Below are 23,282 nucleotides of genomic sequence, written 5' to 3'. Positions count from 1 at the left end.
TGGCAAAACTCTATTAGTCTTTGCCCTGCTTCATTCCGCATTCCTAGTCCAAATTTTCCTGTTACTCCAGGTGTTTCTTGACTTCCTACTTTTGCATTCCAGTCCCCTGTAATGAAAAGGACATCTTTTTGGGTGTTAGTTCTAAAAGGTCTTGTAGGTCTTAATAGAACCGTTCAACTTCAGCTTCTTCAGCGTTACTGGTTGGGGCATAGACTTGGATAACTGTGATATTGAATGGTTTGCCTTGGAGATGAACAGAGATCATTCTGTCGTTTTTGAGATTGCATCCAAGTACTGCATTTCGGACTCTTTTGTTGACCATGATGACTACTCCATTTCTTCTGAGGGATTCCTGCCCATAATAGTAGATATAATGGTCATCTGAGCTAAATTCCAGTCCATTTTAGTTCACTGATTCCTAGAATGTCGACATTCTCTCTTGCTATCTCCTGTTTGACCACTTCCTATTTGCCTTGATTCATGGACCTGACATTCCAGGTTCCTATGCAATATTGCTCTTTACAGCATTGGACTTTGCTTCTATCACTAGTCATATCCACAACTTGATATTGTTTTTGCTTTGGCTCCATCCTTTCATTCTTTCTTTAGTTATTTCTCCACTGATCTCCAGTAGCATATTGGGCACCAGAATACAAATTTTTAAGTTAGAGTGTAATTAAGGATTATCATTGACTTAGGCACAAGGAACAGATTTCTTTTTGTAAGATTTCTTAATTCCACCTGTGGCCAGGGGACACTTTCCCTGCAGCCTTTCTTCTTAGCTCCTCGAATTTCTTCTGCTCCTCCTTCTGTTTCTACTTGAGTGCCTTATCTTCCTCTTCTATCTCCTTGACTTGCTTTTTGGGCAGCTTCAGGGCCTTCTTCTTGCCACCTTCACAGCCCAACATGATACCTGAGGCCTCTTCCCTGGAACTTACCACCAGAAGCAGCCTTCTAATCATAAAAAGAAGCATGGTCATGTCAAGAGTGACTACTTTGGAGTGTTATCATATACATCAAAAGGGTTTCCACTATCATATAAAAACCAATACTATATTGCAAAGTAATTAACCTCCAATTAAAATAAATAAATTTATATTTAAAAATGTAGCAAGACATCATTGATGTCTACTTGAGGAAAGAGCACCCTCGGGCTTGAAACTCTTTTGCTAGGATTCAGGTGTGACACCAAGCTGATTGTCAGATCTGTTGATCCCCTAGGTGGAGGTATTGAGGGACACAGCAGATCGACTCAGTGAATCCCACCCAGATGCCACTGATGACCTGCAGAGCAAGCGGTTGGAGCTGAAGGACGCCTGGGATGACTTGCAGGAGCTTACAAAGGATCGTAAGGAGAACCTACAGGAGGCCTTAAAATTCTACCAGTTCCTCAGCCAGGCCAGGTAAGGTTCCAGAGGCAGACTTCCACCAGGTGGAATTGGCAGAGTCCATGCCTGGCCCATAAATGGAGCTTCTAGGAGCTGTCTGGGTACAGGTGTTCTTCATTACCTGGTTTAGAGGATACCTCTTGGTCCAGATTGTACCTTCAGTATGGAACAAAATTCTCAGGTTCAATATTTCAAGCCATGTAATATTGAATTTTGGAAGAATATGAGGTTATCTAGTCCAATAAAGTATTCTTCTATGGAGTCTATTCTATATAGAGAGTGGTATATGAGGAATTATAGGATATTGGGAGCTCCCAGAGGCACTAGTGGAAAGAATCTGCCTGCCAATGCAGGATACAAAGGAGATATGGATTTGATCCCTGGGTCAGGAAGATCCCCTGAAGGAGAAAATGGTAACCCACTCCAGTATTCTTGCTAGGAAAATCCCATGGACAGAGGGGCCTGAAGGACTGCAATCCATAGGGTCACACAGAGTCGGACATGACTGAGCACACACATGCATAAAATATGGGGAGATATTCTACTGGAAAAGCAAAGAAGAATACAGATAACCGTGGTAGAACATAGAACAGCCCCAAACACACATCCCAACAAATAGATGGAACTATGTAAACAAAGGCATGCGAATGGGAAGGCATAGAATGCCTATGACATGGAGACAGCTAGAGCCTGAGTTTTGTATGTCACAAGGGTGAGGAGAAGTAGCAAGAGATAAACTCAGAAATGCTAAGCTGAAATCCTTTTTTAAATTAAGTTTTTATTGGAGTTTAATTGTTTTCAGCTGTTGGAGAAGTTTCACTGTTTTGCTAAACAGTTTAGACATGATCATGTTTTGGCAAATACACGCTTTATCTGTGGAGCAGCTTGCACATTCTGCCCCATCTTATCAGTCTGTATTTAGAATTGAGGGTTCAGGAAGTACCAGCTTGCAATGTAATAATTTTGAAGATAAAAGGGGGCGACTTTGGCAAATGACTGCAAGTGTTCTTGCCAATGCCCTCCCCAATTCAGCATCTCTGGAAAGTTATAGTGTTTCACATAGTATAAATAAATAGAATCCATACTCACTCCTCCAAAGCATATATATGCCCATATATCTCTGTTTATATAGCTTCTGCCTATATTTCAGATTCCATGTTCAATGCTGACTCTTTCCCTTCCTATGAAATATTCTTCAACATTGCAGAAGTAATATTAGCACCCTCAGAGCAACTCTAACACCTTATTTTATCTCTTCAGGACAGTCTTTCTTTTTAGGGTTTTTGAAAAAAAAAATACTAGTCTCTATGTTTTGCTTGCTTTTTTTTTTTTTTTTTTCTTCTCTCAGTATAAAGTGTGAACTCCTAGAAGGCACAAATATGTCTCTTTCACAATAAAACTTAGTTGTTTAAATAAGTGAATAAATGAGTTTGCCAAAGAAGAGGACTTTCTGCCCTAGAGCTACTGATTCCTATTTAGTAAACAAGAGCAAAGGCACTCTTCATGAGATGCTGAATTTGACCATCATATATAACTTTTTAACTCAATGACATTTACTTTTTGGGACAGATAGACTTTATCCCTCCTTTTCTAATTTATTGACTTCTAAAAGAGTGGGAAATGACCCTGGTTTAATCAGCAACAGAGAGTAAGTATAGAAGTATAGTGTGTGTGTGTGTGTGTGTGTGTGTGTGTGTGTGTGTGTGTGTGTGTGTGTGTTTTGGGCAGAAGCATGTACTGGATTCGATTTGGAATAAGAGTAAGAAGAAACACATGCCTCACCTGAGATTCTATGCTAAGATAAATCTTTAAACCCAAAAATCCATTTTAAAGGATTAGGACGTGTAAAAAGTAATGGAATATGTACCAGTCCAGGATTCCAGTGTCTGGATTCTACTCCATCTGTCTGTTTCCAGTTTTAGCACATAGGCAAATCACTTACATTCTTTAGGCCAACTTCCTCATCTCCAAAGTGAAAGGAAAAGAATTCCCAGAATCCTACTCAAAATTATTGCAAGAATCGAAAGAGATAGTGTGTGAAGAAAATTTCAAAGGCAACAGAATGCTATTATTAAGTTATACAGTGAAAACAACAAAGCTAAGATCTGTGAAGGCTATAAACCAGAAAGAATATATAGATCTGGAAATGTTTTCTAGGGGAGAAAAAGTCCAAGGACAGACAATTTTATAGCAAGTTGCAAGGTTTTCTTGATTCAATTTCAGTATGCCCTTTCTCTAGGGACTTACAGAATTGGATTAGTGGCATTGGTGGCATGGTCTCATCCAAGGAGCTGGCTGAAGATTTAACTGGCACAGAGATCATGATAGAGCGACATCAGGTATGGTGACAAAAGCCTTAGCCTCTGATCACATAACCTCACAACCTTCCTGCATTTTGCAACTTTTGTGAGATATCACTGGACTCACCAGTCTCTGATCCCTTTTTCCCACAGGAGCATCGTGCTGACATGGAGGCCCAGGATCCCGCCTTTCAGGCCTTTGAAGACTTTGGTACAGATCTTACAATCAGTGGGCACCGGGCCAGCCCTGAAATTGAAGAAAAGCTTCAAGCTGTTAGACTAGAGAGAGATGAGTTGGAGAGTGCTTGGGAACAACGCAAAAAGATGCTAGATCAGTGTCTGGAGTTGCAGGTACTGCAAATTCCCCATCGTTAAACAGGCTTAGCTGAGTCTGTTCCTTATATGCAGTTGCACAGAGTTAATACAGGTGCTTATTTCACTGGAATTCCATGCCAAAATCATAAAGGTATCTCTTGATTATCTGACATTGCATTTTCTGCTTTGCATTTTCTGATCATTGTGGTGTTCTTTGCTCCTTATTCTTGTTAATGAAAAGCTAAACAAAATGGGGGTCAGTCCTAGGGCATGGGGTCCTGAAATTAAGTGGTTATAATTTATTGATATTTAAATGTACTTATTGATTGAAAGTTTTATTGATTGATTTTTATTGAGAACCTCCTAGGAACACAAATATTAGTAAGATAGTGTCTATTTTCTAAAAGTAGTGAAATTAGACTTGTAGGCAGATCATTGGAAAAAACCCTGATGCTTGGAGGGGTTGGGAGCAAGAGGAGAAGGGGACGACAGAGGATGAGATGGCTGGATGGCATCACCGACTCGATGCATATGAGTTTGAGTGAACTACAGGAGCTGGTGATGGACAGGGAGGCCTGGCGTGCTGTGATTCATGGGGTCACAGAGTCGGACACGACTGAGCGACTGAACTGAACTGAGGCAGATCATTCTAATATATAAAATAATTACTGATAAAATATGTGAATGTTTTGAGATTATAGCAGAGGGAGTGATTAGCGCTCCTGAGGGAAGGCAGTGCAAGTGTCACATGCTGTTCTGAAAAGCAGCCAGTTTTTACTAAGTGTGTGTGTGTGTGTGTGTGTGTGTGTGTGTGTGTGTATGCACGCTCAGTAGCTCAGCGTGTCCAACTCTTTTTTGACCCCGTGGACTGTAACTCATCGGGCTCCTCTGTCCATGGAATTGTCGAGGCAAGCATAGCGGAGCAGGTTGCCATTCCCTTCTCCAGGGGATCTTCTTGACCCGGGGATGAAACCCACATCTTTTGCATCTCCTGCACTGGCTGGTGGATTCTTTACTACTGTGCCACATGGGAAGCCCATTCACCATGTCTAGGATATGGAGAATAGTACTGCAAGAATGGAGGAAAGCTTGTATGAAAACATAAAACACGTTTTCAGAGAAGAGTAAAAGGTCCAATATGGCCAAGATTTATTGTATGAATGTTTCTTGAAAGAATATTGGCATCCTTCACAGGGTCCCTATTATCAGTATCATGGGAGAGGTGGGAGATCATTTCCTCTGTCTTCCTGGAATGAACATACCATGTACATTTAATTTTAACCCCCATAGTTGTTCCGAGGGAACTGTGATCAGGCTGAGAGCTGGATGGTGGCACGTGAGAATTATCTAAGGTCGGATGATAAGGGGTCCTTAGACAGTCTGGAGGCCTTGATGAAGAAACGTGATGATTTGGACAAAGCAATTACTGACCAGGTAATAACAGCTAATACAAGAATTCCAATAATAACTATTAGTAATAATGACAGAAATCCTGCACATGTATGTGGTTTTATGATTTGCATGTATTTTAATTCCCATTTGCTTTTTACATAAACTCTGAGGTAGGCGGGGAACATAGTGGCTTAGTCTTAGCCAAGGTGCAGAAGCTATTTTATATGCTACCCAACACACCATTCAGTGCAGGAATCACTTTCTACAATGACCAAGGGAAGTGTCTGTTCTATAGAGAAATCAGCACCACACATGTAGTCCACCTCAATATCACTATTGATGTTTTTCTTCTTGTTGAGTTAAAAGCCACCTCGCTATAAGGCATTTACCTTTTGGCTTTGGTTTTGTTCCTCTTTGTGAAGCCACAAAGGATATATCTCTCCTTTTCTAGGAGGAAGTCTGAGATTGCACCAAGAGCCTAATTTTTGGGTATCTAGGCTTTTTCTCTTTCCTTTATCTAGGAAAATAGAATCACTGAACTAGATCTTTTTGCTGAACAACTCATAGCTGAAGACCACTATGCCAAGGAAGAGATTGCTGCTCGGAACCAACGGATACTAGACAGGTCAGTATTGAGCAGTTGTTTTGTGAGCTATAGGAAGATATAGGGGCTTTCCTTGTGGCTCAGCTGGTTAAAAAAAAAAAAAAATCTGCCTACAGTGCAGGAGATCTGGGTTAGATCCCACTGGAGAAGATACCCTGGAGAAGAGAAAGGCTACCCACTCCAGTATTCTGGCCTGGAGAATTCCATGGACTGTATAGTCCATGGGGTTGCATAGAGTCGGATACAACTGAGTGACATTCACTCACTTACTCACTCGGGAAGATATAGAAAAGTGACTACTTTGCTAGCACTGAGGATGCTGATAATACTTTGAGTTTTCATTTCTGTGCTGTGCTCTTCTAAGCTGCTTCAGTCATGTCTGACTCTTCACAACCCTGTGGTCTATAGCCCACCAGGCTCCTCTGTTCATGGGATTCTCCAGGCAACAATACGAGTGTGGGTTGCCATGACCCCTTTAGGGAATCTTCTTGACCCAGGTATCTAACTCTCATCGCTTACATCTCCTGCATTGGTAGGCAGGTTCTTTACCACTAGTGCCACTGGGAAGCCCATACCAGGCTCCTCCGTCCATGGGATTCTCCAGGCAAGAGTACTGGAGTGGGGTGCCATTGCCTTCTCTGATATATGACATATAAGTGTATAAATAATGAGAATGAGAAGATAAAGTGCAGATAAGCAAATAGGGAGATTCATGGATATGGCATCAAGGCTTGGTGGAAAGATAGAGGGCAGAGAATAATCTAGTCCCAACTTTCAGATGGAATATTCTCAAAGAACAACTGATTGCTGAGCGGATGAAACTTGGAGACTATGCTGACCTAAAACAATTCTACCATGACCTCAAGGACCAAGAAGAATGGATCAGTGAGATGCTGCCCATAGCCTGTGATGAATCCTACAAAGATCCCACCAATATCCAGGTAAATTCAAAATAAGAATCTTGGAAAACTTCAACATACTCAGATTGATGAATGAACGATCACTTTCTAATGTGGAAAACTTCCTTACTGTTCAGACTGCCGTCCTTGCCTTCAGGGATTTCTGAGTCTAACGTGGAGGGAGTGCTTCCCAATAATTAATTCAGAATGAATTAGGAATCCTTAATTTCTCCTTTTAAACAGAATTTATCTCATCTTACTTTCTAAATTAGATGGTAATTTAGGTTCTGCTTTCCCTTCAGAGAAAATATCTGAAGCACAAGACCTTTGAAGATGAGGTCAATAGCCGAGCTGAGCAAGTGGAAGGAGTCATCTTCTTGGGGTACGCTCTGGTTGAGCGGAGGGCATGTGATGGTAATGAAGAGTCTGTGAAGGTGGGTTCTGCTTACGATGGGCTTTGGGCTATCATAGGAAGAGAAATCTTTTATATCCTTCTGGTGTTTCCATGTGTAGGAATATAGAATATATTTATTCTTTTAATGGTCTTCCCTTTTTTTCTTTTTTTTTTTTTTTAATAAAAGGGGAGGAAAATATGTTGCTTTGGGATTCCCTCATAGCTCAGTTGGTAAAGACTCCATCTGCAATGCACGAGACCCCAGTTCAATTTCTGGGTTGGGACAATCTTCTGGAGAAGGGATAGGCTACCCACTCCAGTATTCTAGTGGCTCAGCTGGTAAAGAATCCACCTGCAATGCGAGACACCTGGGTTGGATCCCTGGGTCGGGAAGATCCCCTGGAGAGGGGATAGGCTATTCACTCCAGTATTCTGGCCTGGAGAGTTCCATGGACTGGAGTCACAAAGAGTTGGACACGGCTGAGAGACTTGCACTTTCAGACCTTATCACTCCCATCATACTCAGCATCTTGACCTCCAAGATAGCTTTAGACTTAATTCCTATGTGTTATCATGCTTGCTTATATTTTCTGTCCCTACCACCAAGAGCTTTGGCATTTAGGCAATCAGCTTCTGTAATCAGTCCAGAACTCTTCAAAATTTCTGCAAACACCTACTGTTGCTTTCCCAGATTTAAACCAGTGTTAACAATTATGATTTAAAATATATGACCTTCAACTACTGGAAGATTTTGGCTAGACCCAAACTCCAAAGCCTCCCTACATCATCCTTTCAAGTTGTCACAGGACCCTAAATACCATAATGACCCCTAAATTCCAGAGAGGGAGGTATGATCAAGTAGGGCTTCCCTGGTGGACCAGACGATACAGAATCTGTCAGCAATTCAGGAGACCTGGATTTGAACCCTGGGGTTGGGAAGATCCCCTGGAGGAGGGCATGGCAATTTACTCCAGTATTGTTGCCTGGGAAATCCCATGGACAGAGGAGCCTGGTGGGCCACAGTTCATGGGGTCTGCAAAGAATCAGACATGACTTAGTGACTAACACACACAGGATCAAATAGAAGAGTTGGAGAAAAACTGGAAATACTTGCTTGCAAGAACAACTGACAAAGGACAGAAGCTCGATGAAGCTAGTCGCCAGCAGAGATTCAACACAGGCATCCGGGACTTTGAGTTCTGGCTCTCAGAGGTATTTATACCTGGAAATGGTGTGGGCATGGGAGTTTAATAAATTCTTGGCAGATAAATAGACTTTGCATGAGCAATTTCCTTGACTTTTCTTGGGAAAAGTTTGGGGACATGGTTGAGAACCTTGTTCTCTTTAAAGACAGTTTTCATCTGGCAACTGTATTGATTACCTTTCCATTTCCAGGCAGAGACACTGCTGACCATGAAGGATCAGGCCAGGGATCTGGCTTCAGCAGGAAACTTGCTCAAGAAGCATCAGCTACTGGAAAGAGAGATGTTGGCCAGACAGGTAAGTAATATTAGAATTGGACTCTTCTGGCCAGAACGGAAATGTTGCTGACTTTTCACTTCCCTGTCTCAGGAGTCCATTTGAGAAAACAGCTTTGCAAACCTGAGCTTAGTGTTCTCAACAAGCAGTCATTATAATCAGGTCAAATCTATAGCCTTCAGAGTTGTTAACTTTATTATCATTAAATCATAGATTCTAATATTCCAATAAAATGTGAAAGTTAAAGTGTTAGTCACTCAGTCATGTCTAACTCTTTATGACCCCATGGACTGTAGCCTACCAGGCTCTTTTCTCCATGGAATTCTCCAGGCAAGAATACTGGAGTCAGATTCCAAGAAGTAGATCCTAAAAATGATCTTGTTTACCTTTTAACTATGAATATAAACTCACTCTCTTCCAAAGCTGAAATAGTTGATCTGGCATTTTAAAGAAAATAAAAGTTTATTTTTCAGAACTACTAAAAAAAATCAGATGGGAACATGTGCAAGGCAGCTGAACTATACATACATTGTGAAAGTTCTATGGAGCATTTCAGTTGTATCCTAATGTCAAGCAGAGATGTGTCCTGTGAGCTATGATAAACATTCAGAGAGGTGTTAATTTCACGTTGATGGATTTTATATTATCAGTTTTATTTGGTAACACAGACACAGAAAGAACATGATGTCAAAGTTTTCTTAGTTTCAGGACTTGATGATATTCTCTTGAACATCACTAGGGGGCAGACTTGGAATGCAAATAGACACAGAAGAGGCTGGCTGTGTTCTGAAAGTGACTGGCCTGAGAATGTTGCCAAAAGAGAATCTTCTTGAATATTTCAGTCACTCAGTCTGTGTCATATTTAGCACTGTAAAAGATACTCTGTTGGGAAACACAGTGCTTGTTCACCAAGGTCTTATTTTCCATATGGGGAGAGGAAGAAAACACAAGGGAAAACATCAGAAGGCCAAATACATAGTTCCAACAAAGCAGCCATGCTATCTATAATGTCCGTATTCTTGCCCTTATCCAAACTGAGTTAAAAGAGCATAAGGTCAAATTCATTATATTCAAAAATGATCTATTTTCCCCAGTCTTTGAACTTGAACCAGCAGTGTTTAAAGGTCTACTTAATACCTATACTACACTAATCATTGATGACACTTGGGCTTTTTAGGATGCACTCCAGGACCTGAACACATTGGCTAAAGATCTGATCTCCAGTGGGACTTTCAATACTGATCAGATCATGGAGAAAATGGATAATGTCAACGAGCGCTTCCTGAATGTCAAGGAACTGGCGGCTGAGCATCATGAGAAACTGAAAGAGGCGTACGCCTTGTTCCAGTTCTTCCAGGACCTAGATGATGAAGAGTTCTGGATAGAGTATGTACTGACAGCTCACATTGCATGGATAATCCAGGAAAATAGATAATCCACCAAACATGTTCTTACTTGATGCTGAAATGAAATAAGTAAAATGAACATTGGTTTTATTTTTATCAGTTTTTTTCACTATGTGTACACAGAAGGAGACAGACATGGAGGGAGTGAAGAGAAGTTCACCTACATTCTGGGAAGAAAATTAAGGAGCTGTATATGTTTGTTTTTTAGACTTCCCATAGCTCAAATGGTAAAGAATCTGCCTGCGATGCAGGACACTGGGGTTTGATCCCTGGATCAGAAAGATCTTCTGGAGAAGGAAATGGCAACCCACTCCAGTATTCTTGCCTAGAGAATTCCATGACAGAGGAGCCTGGTGGGCTACAGTCCATGGGATTGCAAAGAGTAGGACACGACTGAGTGACTAACACACATATGTTTGTTTTTAGATAGTTCATATGTGTTAAGTCCTCTGACCATGAGATTCTCCAGACAAGAATGCCGGAGTCTGCTATTTCCTTTTGCAGGGGATCTTCCTGACCCAGGGATCAAACCCATGTCTCTTATGTCTCCTGCATTGGCAGGTGGGTTTTTTACCACTATGGCCACCTGGGAAACCAGATAGTTCATAGAATGTGTAATGCCCATTCTGAATTAGATAACTGAGCATTTACGGCTTATTGGACAGGTCATTATCGTGATTCTTTCTGTGTCTTGCATTATCTAATATGCGACTGAACTTGACACTGGCAGAAAATGTTACATAGTACCTGTGCTTTGTGCTTAGTCATGACAGACTCTTTACGACCCTGTGGACTGTAGCCCGCCAGGCTCCTCTGCCCATGGGGATTCTCCAGGCAATAATATGGGAGTGGATTGCATGCCCTCCCCAGGGGATCTTCCCAACCCAGGGATAGAAACCATGTATCCCACATTGCAGGCAGATTCTTTACCATCTGAGCCACCAGGGAAGCCCAAGAATGCTGGAGTGGATAGCCTATCCCTTCTCCAGGGGATCTTCCATTGATCATATCCAGGGGATATGATCTTCCAGGGGATCATATCCATCTCCAGGGTCTCTGCCATTGCAGGCAGATTCTTTACCGACTGAGCCACCAGAGAAGCCTACATAGCACTTGCTATGGTATTATCGCTGATTCTTCAGTTCAGTTCAGTCGCTCAGTCGTGTCTGCCTCTTTGTGACCCATGGACCACAGCATGCCAAGCCTCCCTGTCCATCACCGACTCCTAGAATTTACTCAAACTCATGTTCAGTGAGTCGGCGATGCCATCTGACTATCTCATCCTCTGGCGTCCCCTTCTCCTCCTGCTTTCAATCTTTCCCAGCATCAGGGTCTTTTCCAATGAGTCAGTTCTTCACATCAGGTGGCCAAACTATTGGAGTTTCAGCTTCAACATCAGTCCTTTCAGTGAATATTCAGGACTGATTCCCTTTAGGATGGACTGGTTGGATCATCTTGCAGTCCAAGGAATGCTCAAGAGTCTTCTCCAGCACTACAGTTCAAAAGCATCAATTCTTTGGCACGCAGCTTTCTTCACAGTCCAACTCTCACATCCATACATGACTACTGGAAAAACCATAGCCTTGACTAGATGGACCTTTGCTGGAAAAGTAATGTCTCTGCTTTTTAATATGCTGTCTAGGTTGGTCATAACTTTCCTCCCAAGAAGTAAGTATCTTTTAATTTAATGGCTGCAGTTTAATTTAACTTGCAGTGATTTTGGAGCTCAAAAAATGTCTGCCACTGATTCCCCATCTATTTCCCATGAAGTGATGGGACAAGATGCCATGATCTTAATTTCCTGAATGTTGAGCTTTAAACCAACTTTTTCACTCTCCTCTTTCACTTTCATCAAGAGGCTCTGTACTTCTTCTTCACTTTCTGCCATAGGGGTGCTGTCATCTGCATATCTGAGGTTATTGAGATTTCTCCTGGCAATCTTGATTCCAGCTTGTGCTTCATTCAGCCCAGTGTTTCTCATGATGTACTCTGTATATAAGTTAAATAAGCAGGGTGACAATACAACAGCCTTGACTCACTCCTTTTCCTATTTGGAACCAGTCTGTTGTTCCATGTCCAGTTCTAACTGTTGCTTCCTGACCTGCATACAGGTTTCTCAAGAGGCAGGTCACATGGTCTGGTATTCCCATCTCTTTCAGATTTTTCCACAGTTTATTGTGATCCACACAGTCAAAGGTTTTGGAGTAGTCAATAAAGCAGAAATAGATATTTTTCTGGAACTCTCTTGCTGTTTTGATGATCTAACGGATGTTGGCCATTTGATCTCTGGTTCTTCTGCCTTTTCTAAAACCAGCTTAAACATCAGGAAGTTCATGGTTCATGTATTGCTGAAGTCTGGCTTGGAGAATTTGGAGCATTACTTTACTAGCATGTGAGATGAGTGCAACTGTGCGATAGTTTGAGCATTCATTGGCATTGCCTTTCTTTGGGATTGTAATGAAAACTGACCTTTTCCAGTCCTGTGGCTACTGCTGAATTTTCCAAATTTGCTGTCATATTGAGTGCAGCACTTTCACAACATCATCTTTCAGGATTTGAAATAGCTCAACTGGAATTCCATCACCTCCACTAGCTTTGTTTGTAGTGATGCTTTCTAAGGCCCACTTGACTTCACATTTTAGGGTATCTGGCTCTAGACATCTAGGTGAGTGATCACACCATTGTGATTATCTGGGTCATGAAGATCTTTTTTGTACAGTTCTTCCATGTATTCTTGCCACCTCTTCTTAACCTCTTCTGCTTCTGTTAGGTCCATACTCTTTCTGACCTTTATTGATCCCATTTTTGCATGAAATGTTCCCTTGGTATCTCTAATTTTCTTGAAGAGATCTCTATAGTCTTTCCCATTCTATTTTTCCCTCTATTTCTTTTCACTGATCTTGCTGATTCTACTGTTTGTAAAAATAGAGGTGGGAAAATCTTACCAAATCAAATAGTTTGTCTTATTTCTACCCTGTCTCATCATGTTCCTTTTCCATAAAACTGCTGATTCTTGTTCATTATCAGTGAATCAGAGGAAAGGAATGCACGTGGGGCACCAAGCAGGACATTTTTAACTTTTTGGAAATAGTAAGATATTGTAAAACTATATCCCAATAAAAGAAATAGTAAGATATTTTCTACCTAGTCTTTCACCATGCTTCAAAGCGATGATTTTATACACAGAGCAAATCCAACTGCCATGACTGCTGTGATGTCAGTTTTTATGTCTGTTTTACCTTAATTAATTATTGATATGGGCTTCCCCTGAGGCTCAGTGATAAAAGAATCCACCTGCCAATGAAGGGAGTTGCAGGAGATCCCTGTTCAATTCCTGGGTCAGGAATATCCCCTAGAGAAGGAAACGGCAACCCACTCTGGTAATGTTGCCTGGAGAATCCCATGCACAGAGAAGCCTAGCAGGCTGCAGTCCACAGGGTCACAAAGAGTTGGACACTACTGAGCAGGCATGCATACCATATATGTAATTATTGACATTAATAGAGGGTCGTATAAGCATATTACATATATACAGACATATATGCTTTTCACATTTTTTGAAAGAGAAATAACAGTGAGTTCCTGAGAAAAGAGAAGAAGATACACATGTAGACAGGCAAAGAAAGGAATGAGAAGGCTGTTCCAGTACATTGTTTTAATTTCTGTTGCTCTAAGTCCAATATTTTGCTGAAAGGCTCTGTCACTTACTAACTTTGTGATTACTGACACCAGAGTGTTCCAGAATTTACCCCCACCATACCCCCAGCCAAACACATATGCTTAGAAAACCATCTTTTTAGGATGTCCTCAGATGTCTAAAGTCTAAAAGTTTTCTTCTTTGGTCTCAGGGAGAAGTTGGTACGAGTGAGATCCCAGGACTATGGGAGGGATCTGCAGGGGGTTCAGAATTTGCTGAAGAAGCACAGACGCCTAGAAGGGGAGCTGGTGGCACATGAATCTGCCATCCAGGTAGGAATATGAAACCTGAAAAGACAGAGATAATATAATAGTAGCACTTCATGTTATGGATAAATGAAGGATGAATGTTAGGATAAATATTAGGTTGGTGCAAAAGATTTATGGTTTCAGACCCTGAATTTTAAATCCTTATAACTAGCCTCAAACACATCTTTATTAGTCAAAATAGAAAACATTACAATCAACACATTTTTGCCAGTAAGAAATAATTTTGTATATTCCTGTTGCATAAAAACCCATGCTTTGGAATTCAGTGAACTCTTGGAAAGCATTTTCTTCCTCCTGCTGGTTGTGATGCATTTTCCCTGCAAAAAGTTGTTAAGGTGTTTGAAGGAGTGGTAGGTAGTCAGTTGGTAAGAAGTCAGGTAGATATAGCAGATATGATTGGGCTACAAAGGCAAAATTTGTAGCCCATTTAGTCCAAATTTTGAAGTGTTGGTTGTGTGACATGTGGTTGGGCATTGTTGAGGAGAAGAACTGGGCCCTTTCTGTTGACCAGTGCCAGCTGCAGGCATTGCTGTTTCCAGTGCATCTCATTGATTTGTTGAGCATACTTCTCAGATGTAATGGTTTCACGGAGATTCAGAAAACTGTAGTGGATCAGAACAGTAGCAGACTACCAAACAGTGACCATGGCTTAAAATATGGCTGTGGGAAGTGCTTTGGAGCTTCTTCTCAGTTCAACCACAGAGCTGGTCATTGTTGGTTGTCATATAAAATCCACTTTTCATCACACATCACAATCCATTTGAGAAATAGCTCATTGTTGTTGCATAGAATAAGAGAAGATGACATTTCAAAATGATGATTCTTTTTTTTTTTTTTTTTTTTGCAGTCAATTCATTAGGCACTTGCTTATCAAGCTTTTTCACTTTTCCAATTTGCTTCAAATGTCAAATGACCATAGAATGGTTGACGTTGAATTCTTGGGCAACTTCTTGTGTAGTAAGAGGATCAACTTCCATGATCCTCTCAGTTAGTCATTGTCAACTTCTGATAGCCAGCCACTGTGCTCCTCATCTTCAAGGCTCTAGCCTCCTTTTTAAAACTACTTAACTCCCATTGCACTGTATGTTCATTAGCAGTTCCTGGGCCAAATGCATTGTTCGTGTTGCAAGTTGTCTGCTGATTTTTGACCCATTTCGAACTCGAATAAGAAAATTGCTCAAATTTGCTTTTTGTCTAACTTAATTTCCATAGTCTAAAATGCATGTAAAATAAATAGCAAGTAATAATTTATTAGAAAAAAATCACAAAGCAAAAATTGTGTATTAAAGTGATGTATAACTTAACTACATTTATTTAAGAATGTATTCCAATATCAAATGGCAAAATTCAACAGTGAAAAACAGAAATTACTTTTGCACTAACCTAATAGGTTGAGGCTACAAAATGTGAAGGCAGAGTGCCAAGGTCACATAGTTGGCTGTAGAGTTCACAAGCATTCTCCTCCATATTGTGCCTTCTATGAATAGAAGAATCTCTGCAGAAACCCAGTTCTTCCCTGGAAGGAGCACCTTTGACAGTCCAGGGCACAGTTTTTGACAATTAGGATGCAGGGTGAGACATCTGGAAAAGCTGTACCTGAGCTGAGCCATGTGGAAAGAGGGCAACCCTGAGTGTTGGCTTGGCAGCAGGGTCACCCTGTGACCATCAGTCAGATCGTGGAAAGTAGTCTAGTGCAAATGCCAAGGTATTTGTCTGAATCCTTGATGAAGTTTAGCATGTTAGATCTTACTGCAGCTTTCTTCATTCTCCCAGGATTGTCAGGACTGCCTTGAGTACATCCAGTTTATAAATGAGCCAGAGTGTAGGAAGGGCTAGATACTTTTCTAGGAAATGTGGATAAATGGGGAGATGCTGTGGGGAAATATGACATGGAGGATGTGTGTTGTTCAGAATGTGCTGGATATGGCTGAAACACTGGGAGACAAGGCCACTGTGGGGCGAGAGGAGATCCAAGACAGGCTTGATCTGCTTGTTCAACACTGGGACCAGCTCAAAGAGTTGACCAAGGCTCGGTGAGTTGAGGATAGGAGGCTGAATTCTCTTGTTGGATTGCAGGTATTGGGTAGGTATTGAGAAGATACTTAAGTGCCTGCTCAGCATCTCTCCCTAGCTACCAATCTCTTCTAGCTTCTAAGTCCCTGCTCAAATGCCAAGTCTTGCATGACGCTTCCTCTATGTACCCCAGGAGGAAATGACACTGTTTCTATGTCTTTATGATACTGTTTCTCTAGAGGTGTGCTTACAATTACTTGCAGCTGTCTTTCATCATTGTTGCCCTGCATATGTTATCCTTTATACCACATTATCTCCCACATGTCTGTTTTACTTTCTGCATCTCCCCAGTTTTAACATTATGTACAATGCTTAGTAATAAAATAATGGAGTATTTTTCTCCCTTACACCCATACAGCCAAAATCTTAAAATCTTATAAGATTGTGCCACTTTGCTATACTTCCATTGCTCACTGTTTTTTTTTTTTTTTTTCTTATTTGGGGTGGGGATTACTTTCCTGTTACAGAGGGATTCAATTGGGAGAATCCCTAGAATACTTGGAATTCATGGAGAATGCTGAGGAGGAGGAAGCTTGGATCAGTGAAAAGGAAGCTCTGGTTGCCCGAGGGGATTCTGGAGACACTTTGGCTGCTACTCAGGTGAGGAACTGGCAGAATGGATCAATTTTCTTCTGTTTAATTTGAATATTTTCTTAAGTAGTCAACATTTTTACCTGCAAAATTAGAATATTTCTTCTGGTAGAAGAAGAAACTTTCAGGTTAGTTCTTAGCATAGGATATTTTTGATACTAAATATTTTTCTGCTAGATGGAATGTTTCCAAGAATTATTATACATACATTTCAACATGGAGAAATCCTTTTGTATTAGCTTGATCAATACTCACTCCCAAATCCAGAAGTCTCAAGTTACATGGTTAGTTATAAATAATGTCACATGTATTCATTTGGCTCTTCGGTAAGACTGCCTTTCTGGGAAGTGAGGAATTTGGGAAGAGAAATTTACTGGAGCTATTCAGGAATAAGTGAACACTCATATACTCTGCCAGCTTAGTTGAATCATTGCTGGTGAATGGCATCAAAAGGAATCAGAATGTGAGTGGGATAGATTGCTAATTTTGGAAGTTTTGATTCTCACTGACTCATTCACACAGAGCTTACAAAAGAAGCTTGAAGCTTTGGAGAATGACTTTGCTGTCCATGAGATTCGAGTGCAAAATGTGTGTGCTCAAGGAGAAGACATCCTGAGTAAGGTGAGATATACTCCAGGGATTCCAAGTCAAAAAAAGGATCTTCAAAAAGGGATTGGAACAAATATGGAATCATGAACATTGCTAAAATCATGCACAACCTTGGTAATCTCTTCTAAGCTGCCTTTTTGTTACTGTTTCAGCAAACAATTATCTATTTACTTATTGCTGTTTTCTGGATGCTTTTTTTCAAGGTCTTATAGGTATACTTTTTAGATATTTAAAAATCATTCATTGACTCATACTCTATGCAGAATATGACATTTAAAAATATTGTACACATGACTTGCTTTGGTCATAGAGTACTGTAAGAATGTGAAGAAATTTCTTTGACCTCTAGATATGAGGCCTCCAATGAAATCTCTTTGTAATTTGAGAACCATTCTTTTGTTTAAATGCTAGTTTTAATAGAACCTCAATAATCTAAAGGCTGTACAAAGAATCCTAAACAGATGATTCTGTACCTTTGAGATGCTTATGCCAACTAAGAAGATCACACTTACATGGACAAACAGGAGACTGTCCAAATGCTGGACAATATCATCTGGGTAATAGATATTCTATTATAGATGAATAATAGAATAATTTCACTGGACTTAGAAAAGAGTAGCTATATATTTGGAAGGAGAGAGATGAAAGGTTTTTAGTGCAAAGGATTTCACTCTTCAGGCTCTGGACATTCATCAATATATCTATCTCTCCTCCTTTCAACCTCGGTGATACAGGGGGAAAGTCAACATAAAGAGAAGATTTCTAACAAGATACAGGCTCTAAATGAAAAGATTCCTTCTCTGGCCAAGTCATTGGCTGTTTGGAAGTCACAACTGGAAGATGATTATGACTTTCAGCAGTTCAACTGGAAGGCTGATGTGGTTGAGGCCTGGATAGGTATGATGTGTGAGGACCAGAGGCTTCCCAGGTGGTGCTAGTGGTAAAGAGCACACCTGCCAATGCAGGAGACATAAGAGATGCAAGTTCAATCCCTGGGTTGGGAAGATCCCCTGGAGGAGAGCATGGCAAGCCACTTCAGTGTTCTTGTCTGAAGAATCCCATGGACAGAGGAGCCTGGCAGTCTACATTCCATAGGGTTGCAAAGAGTCAGATACAACTGAAATGACTTAGCATGCACTCATTTGAGGACAATGGCCTCTGGGTTTGAGGAAATGCTGATAATTCAGTTTATTGAATGGATCCCAAGGCTGTGTTGCTCAACATGGGAAGAAAGATGGCCCCTTCACCACCCACTCCTATCCTGTCTGAACACAATTACAGTTAAAGTCACATGTGTGCAAAAATACCCACGCATGCACACACACAAACTTATAGAGACATATGCTGAGAGAATAACTAATAATCCCAGAGAACATCTTTTTTTTGGAAATTGGTGATTTCCATGTGATATTCAGAAATATAGAGTCATGGCAAACATTTTAGAAAATAAGCTCTGTGTTTGATTTACTTATAATTTATGTCTAAGCTGAAGATTTCTGTTGTTCAATTAAACATCCATAAGTTCTCTTGGTTCTAGCTCTGTTTCAGTCAGTTTATCCTGTATACATCTAGAAAAATAGTTTACTGGCTCCCACTCCCATATTCTAATGAATCATCTACTTGGAGAGTCAAGAGGCTCTCTTGTGGCCAATAGTAAATAGGCCTTTCTTCTTTGCCAAGCCTGATATAAAACCAACTCTCTCTTCTTATGAATTACCTTTGTTTTTCAGCTGAGAAAGAAGCAAACTTGAAGACCAATAGCAATGATGCAGACCTCACTGCCCTCTCCACTCTCCTGGCAAAACAAGTGAGAGCAGGTTGCCTTGTTCATAAATGCCCGTGAAATCCAAGACCCACATCACACAGAAGCTTCACATATAGGGTTATTCCATTCCCAAATGTTGTGGTTTTATTATCTATAGGACCTGTAAAATTGTCCCCTTTGTGATAGAGATAACTTGCTAGTTCTTATTCCTTCAACAGTCTTGCCAGTAAGTGCTCATTTTTATTAGAGAACCAACTCTTGACCATTTAATTTTTCTCTGTATTATCTTTGTACTATATTCCATTAATATCTTTTTTATCTTTATAATTTTTTAACTTTCTTTGAGATTACTTGATTTAAAAAAAATTAAGATAGATATTGATGTTGTTAAATACTTAGCCATTCTTCTTTTCTAGTATATTGATTTGAGACTATACATTTTCCTCTAAATAAATCCTTAGCTGCATTTCACAGATTTCATGTTATTTTTGTTATCATCTAATTTAAAATATTCTGTTATTTCTTGCATAATTTCTTAATTGACTCATTATTCATTCTGTAGTGCATTGTTCAATTTCTAAACACTTGGGAATTTTCTAATTATATTTTTTTGACATTTATATCTAGTTTATTCAACTTTATTTTAAAAACACACTCTATGTTACTTTAGGAGGTTGCTTTCTATCCAACAAATGACCTGTTTTGGTGAATAGACTTTGTCCAATTGAAAAGAATGTGATTTTGCAATGATTTGCATTACCTATCAGAGTCTATTGCTCATGTTTTTTAAAAAATATTTCAGTTTTATATATTTTAAAGCTAGATTAAAAGTTGTGTTGACATTTAGAATTATGAAATCAATTAATTCTTTTAATTATGAAAAGTTTCTCTCTAATACATCTTTTTAAACACTTATTAAATTAATGTTTCTTTTTTCACATATTAGTATAATACACCAATTTTCTTTTGTTTACTGTTTGCAATGTACATCTATTTCCATTTCTTTTAAAAACATTTCTATGTCTTTATAGTTTTTATTTTGTACATTCATAAGTTGCAACATGATTATCACTATAGCATTAACTATCACTTTCATTCTGTGACATAATAATCATTTTTTTTAAGGTGAGAACAGGTAAGACTTTTAAAACTTATGTACTTTAAAGTATATAATATAGGAATATTAACTATAATTACCATGCTGTATATTAGATCTCCAGAACTTGTTAATCTTATAAATAGAAGTTTTTGCCCTTTCACCAATTTCTCCCCATTTCCCTCACCTCCAATATATTCTGTTTGGCTTTTTTAGATTCAACATATAAATAACATTATAAAGTATTTGTCTTTCTGTGTCTGACATTGCACTTAGCATAATGGTCTCAAGTTTCATCCAAGTTGTTGCAAACAGCAGGGTTCCTTCTTCCTCGTGACTGAATAGTATTCCATATATGTATATCACCTATCTTCTTTATCCATTGTTCTTTTAACAGGCTGTTTGTTTCCATATCTTGACTATTGTAAATAATGCTGCAATGAACATAGAAGTGTAGAGTGTCAATACATCTTAGATGTATCTTTTATAAATATCATATAGTTGAGTGTTGATTTATTATCTACTTTGATGATTTTCATGGAGTAGTGAATCCATTTACATTTAAAGTAATTAATTCATGAGTTTTTATTTAAATCTATAATTTAATACTTCTCTCCCATCTCATGCTCTATTCAACCCCTACTTTCTTGGTTAATGATTAAAGACATGATTTCAATTTTTCTGAAGACTAGCCATTTTTCAGTTTGTTCTTAAACATAGAACCTTTACAGACTTAACCTCTTTCAATAAGTCTGCTCCTATTTGATGTGTCCTGATCTCAACACTGTGTGACTGCAAAAAATTCTTAGATTTTAGTTTCTTTAGATTGTTTATACTTTAGATTCTTAGCTACTGTTTTCTGCTTGACTTCTACAACTTGTATTCAGGAATCCGTAAATGCCCTAATTTGGACATACGAGGAGATTATTGAGCCTCCTTTTCTGTAGCTCCCTTTTCATGGTTTCCTCAAATAGTGAATGCTTCAGTTTCCCAGAATTCTAGTTTCTGTCCTTTTAGCTCTAATGTGATGATCAAAAGCTCTGAGCAGGTGCTTTCTCTGTAACTTCACCCTGCACAGTTTATAATTCAAAGGAAAAAGTGACAGAGAGTATTACTCTTATTTAGCTCCTATTCCCTTCTCCCTGTAATTTTGATACTTCAAGTTATAGCTATTTGAGTTGCATCCTGATCCCTTTTAAACAGCTGATTTTTTGTGCTTTTATCCAGTGGTTAAAATTGTTCTCAAAGGGAGGATTTGTCAAATACACACCACCCTGTTAAAACGAATTGGAACATCCTGAATTTTGTGATTTTGATATCATTTACACATACACACACACACTGTCACCTGTAAAAGGTCTTTTGTTAGTTTGCATACTTTCACAATTTCTAGTAGCGCATGTCTGTTAATACTAATTAGAATGCAAAATCTAATAAGTGATATAAAAGATTCTTAGAAAGTGAGCCTTAAGAAGGATTTCATTTTGATTTGGAAGATTTGAAATATCACATCATGCTCCCAATCTCCCTTAATATTAATTTTGCACCTAATCTAAAAACCCAGTTTTAAAACACTGGAATTTAATCATAATTCCAACTCCAAATGTTTACGAAAGTCTCTAAGTCAAATTTCCTTTTTGGAAAAATTGTCCACTACTCTAAACTCTTGCATAGGTCCAATGTGGTGGAACCCAGGTGTGAGTGACCCCTTAGAATCTGCATTATTTTCTGTTCACACCTTCTCTATGGGTCTTTCTCAGGACACACTGCATGCCAGTCTGCAGAGCTTCCAGCAAGATAGACTGTCTGAGATAACTGACCTGAAGGATCAGCTTGTGGCTGCTGAGCACAGCCAGACAAAAGCCATTAAGGAGCGCCATGCTGCCTTGCTGAGGCGCTGGGAACAGCTGCTGCAAGCCTCTGAAGTCCATAGACAGGAATTGCTAGAGAAACAACGGCCCCTACTGGAGGTGAAAAAAAAAAAAAAAATGATGTGCCAACACCTGACCTTGAATATCTATATCCAGAAATAGATACTGGAAACCATGTTTGAATACTATAGACAATTAAGTGAGTATATTGCAAAGAATCAGGAAGACATTCTTATAAACATGAAGTAATTCATTTTTAGATTGATTTTTTTTTTTAACTGATTGATTCAGCTGACTTATGATGGAAGTCAGACACATATACTGGAAACAAGTAGATGAGACAAGGACTAGAAGATCTTAATTTAAGGCAGAACTAATACTGGCATATAGGAGTCAAGATTGCTCTTGTGTTTTTTTCTAACTCAAATAAAAGGAATATTAGAAAAGTAAAATTTGTGTTCTCATCTTTTCTAGCTGCGGATCTTATATATGTTGCTTAACACCTCTGAACATTGATTTCTCTATTTAGAAAATAGAGTGATATCGCTGTCATATCTTGATATGATTTCTCTATTTAGAAAATAGGGTGATATCACCATCATATCTTGATGAATCTTGATTACTATCAAAAGAGATAATGGACCTGAAAATGCAATATAAACCGCTATGTTCTATATAGATATAGCTATTAAAATGTTCTTTCTTTTGGTGACTGCTAAGATATTTGATGTTGATGATAAAATTGTTAATAGTAAAAGGAAGTCAAGATGGTCAGTGAAAATACTGAGTACTTCTAAACCATAAGATATTGTACCTGGCAACAAGTTTAAGCAGAGAGTTAAAGGAATCAGGAAACACAAATAAAAGTCAGACTCTTAATTTTAACTGTACTGAGGGACATATAACTTACAGAAACTAATCTTAAGTGCAAAATTAAAGCAATTAATGGACAATCACATATTATTTTATGATTATAAAATCTCTGTAAAATATTCAGTTGATACATAATATTATGAAAATATATGACATTATTTATAGGTTTCCATGTCCTTCCAAGGTAGGGGCAGTAATAGTTTTTTTCTGTGTTGGTCTATTTGGGTGTATAGATTGCTGAAATGACAGTGACAACGTAAT

General features: G+C 39.1%; 1 protein-coding gene across 2 annotated transcripts in view; it reads left to right on the top strand.

Moving 5' to 3' along the window:
- SPTA1 (spectrin alpha, erythrocytic 1) overlaps window positions 1–23,282 on the top strand; it is a 77,070-nt gene that overhangs the window by 45,634 nt on the left and 8,154 nt on the right. Inside the window, exons 26-42 of one of the 2 annotated variants that reach the window (XM_018046348.1) lie at window positions 1,222–1,403; window positions 3,628–3,727; window positions 3,842–4,039; window positions 5,294–5,437; window positions 5,917–6,020; window positions 6,778–6,940; window positions 7,201–7,332; window positions 8,367–8,504; window positions 8,688–8,792; window positions 9,949–10,157; window positions 14,026–14,146; window positions 16,055–16,176; window positions 16,684–16,816; window positions 17,330–17,427; window positions 18,141–18,313; window positions 19,147–19,223; window positions 22,038–22,247. In XM_018046348.1, coding sequence (XP_017901837.1) covers window positions 1,222–1,403; window positions 3,628–3,727; window positions 3,842–4,039; window positions 5,294–5,437; window positions 5,917–6,020; window positions 6,778–6,940; window positions 7,201–7,332; window positions 8,367–8,504; window positions 8,688–8,792; window positions 9,949–10,157; window positions 14,026–14,146; window positions 16,055–16,176; window positions 16,684–16,816; window positions 17,330–17,427; window positions 18,141–18,313; window positions 19,147–19,223; window positions 22,038–22,247 — 2,409 coding nt within the window. Of the gene's footprint in view, window positions 1–1,221; window positions 1,404–3,627; window positions 3,728–3,841; window positions 4,040–5,293; window positions 5,438–5,916; window positions 6,021–6,777; window positions 6,941–7,200; window positions 7,333–8,366; window positions 8,505–8,687; window positions 8,793–9,948; window positions 10,158–14,025; window positions 14,147–16,054; window positions 16,177–16,683; window positions 16,817–17,329; window positions 17,429–18,140; window positions 18,314–19,146; window positions 19,224–22,037; window positions 22,248–23,282 lie in introns of both variants that reach the window. The other variant, XM_018046349.1, reaches the window with a different exon arrangement.

Source organism: Capra hircus, chromosome 3 (assembly GCF_001704415.2).
Source record: "Capra hircus breed San Clemente chromosome 3, ASM170441v1, whole genome shotgun sequence".
Classification (NCBI taxonomy): Eukaryota; Metazoa; Chordata; class Mammalia; order Artiodactyla; family Bovidae; genus Capra; species Capra hircus.
The sequence above is the reverse complement of the archived record's forward strand: the minus strand, read 5'-3'. Positions and strand labels throughout refer to the sequence as shown.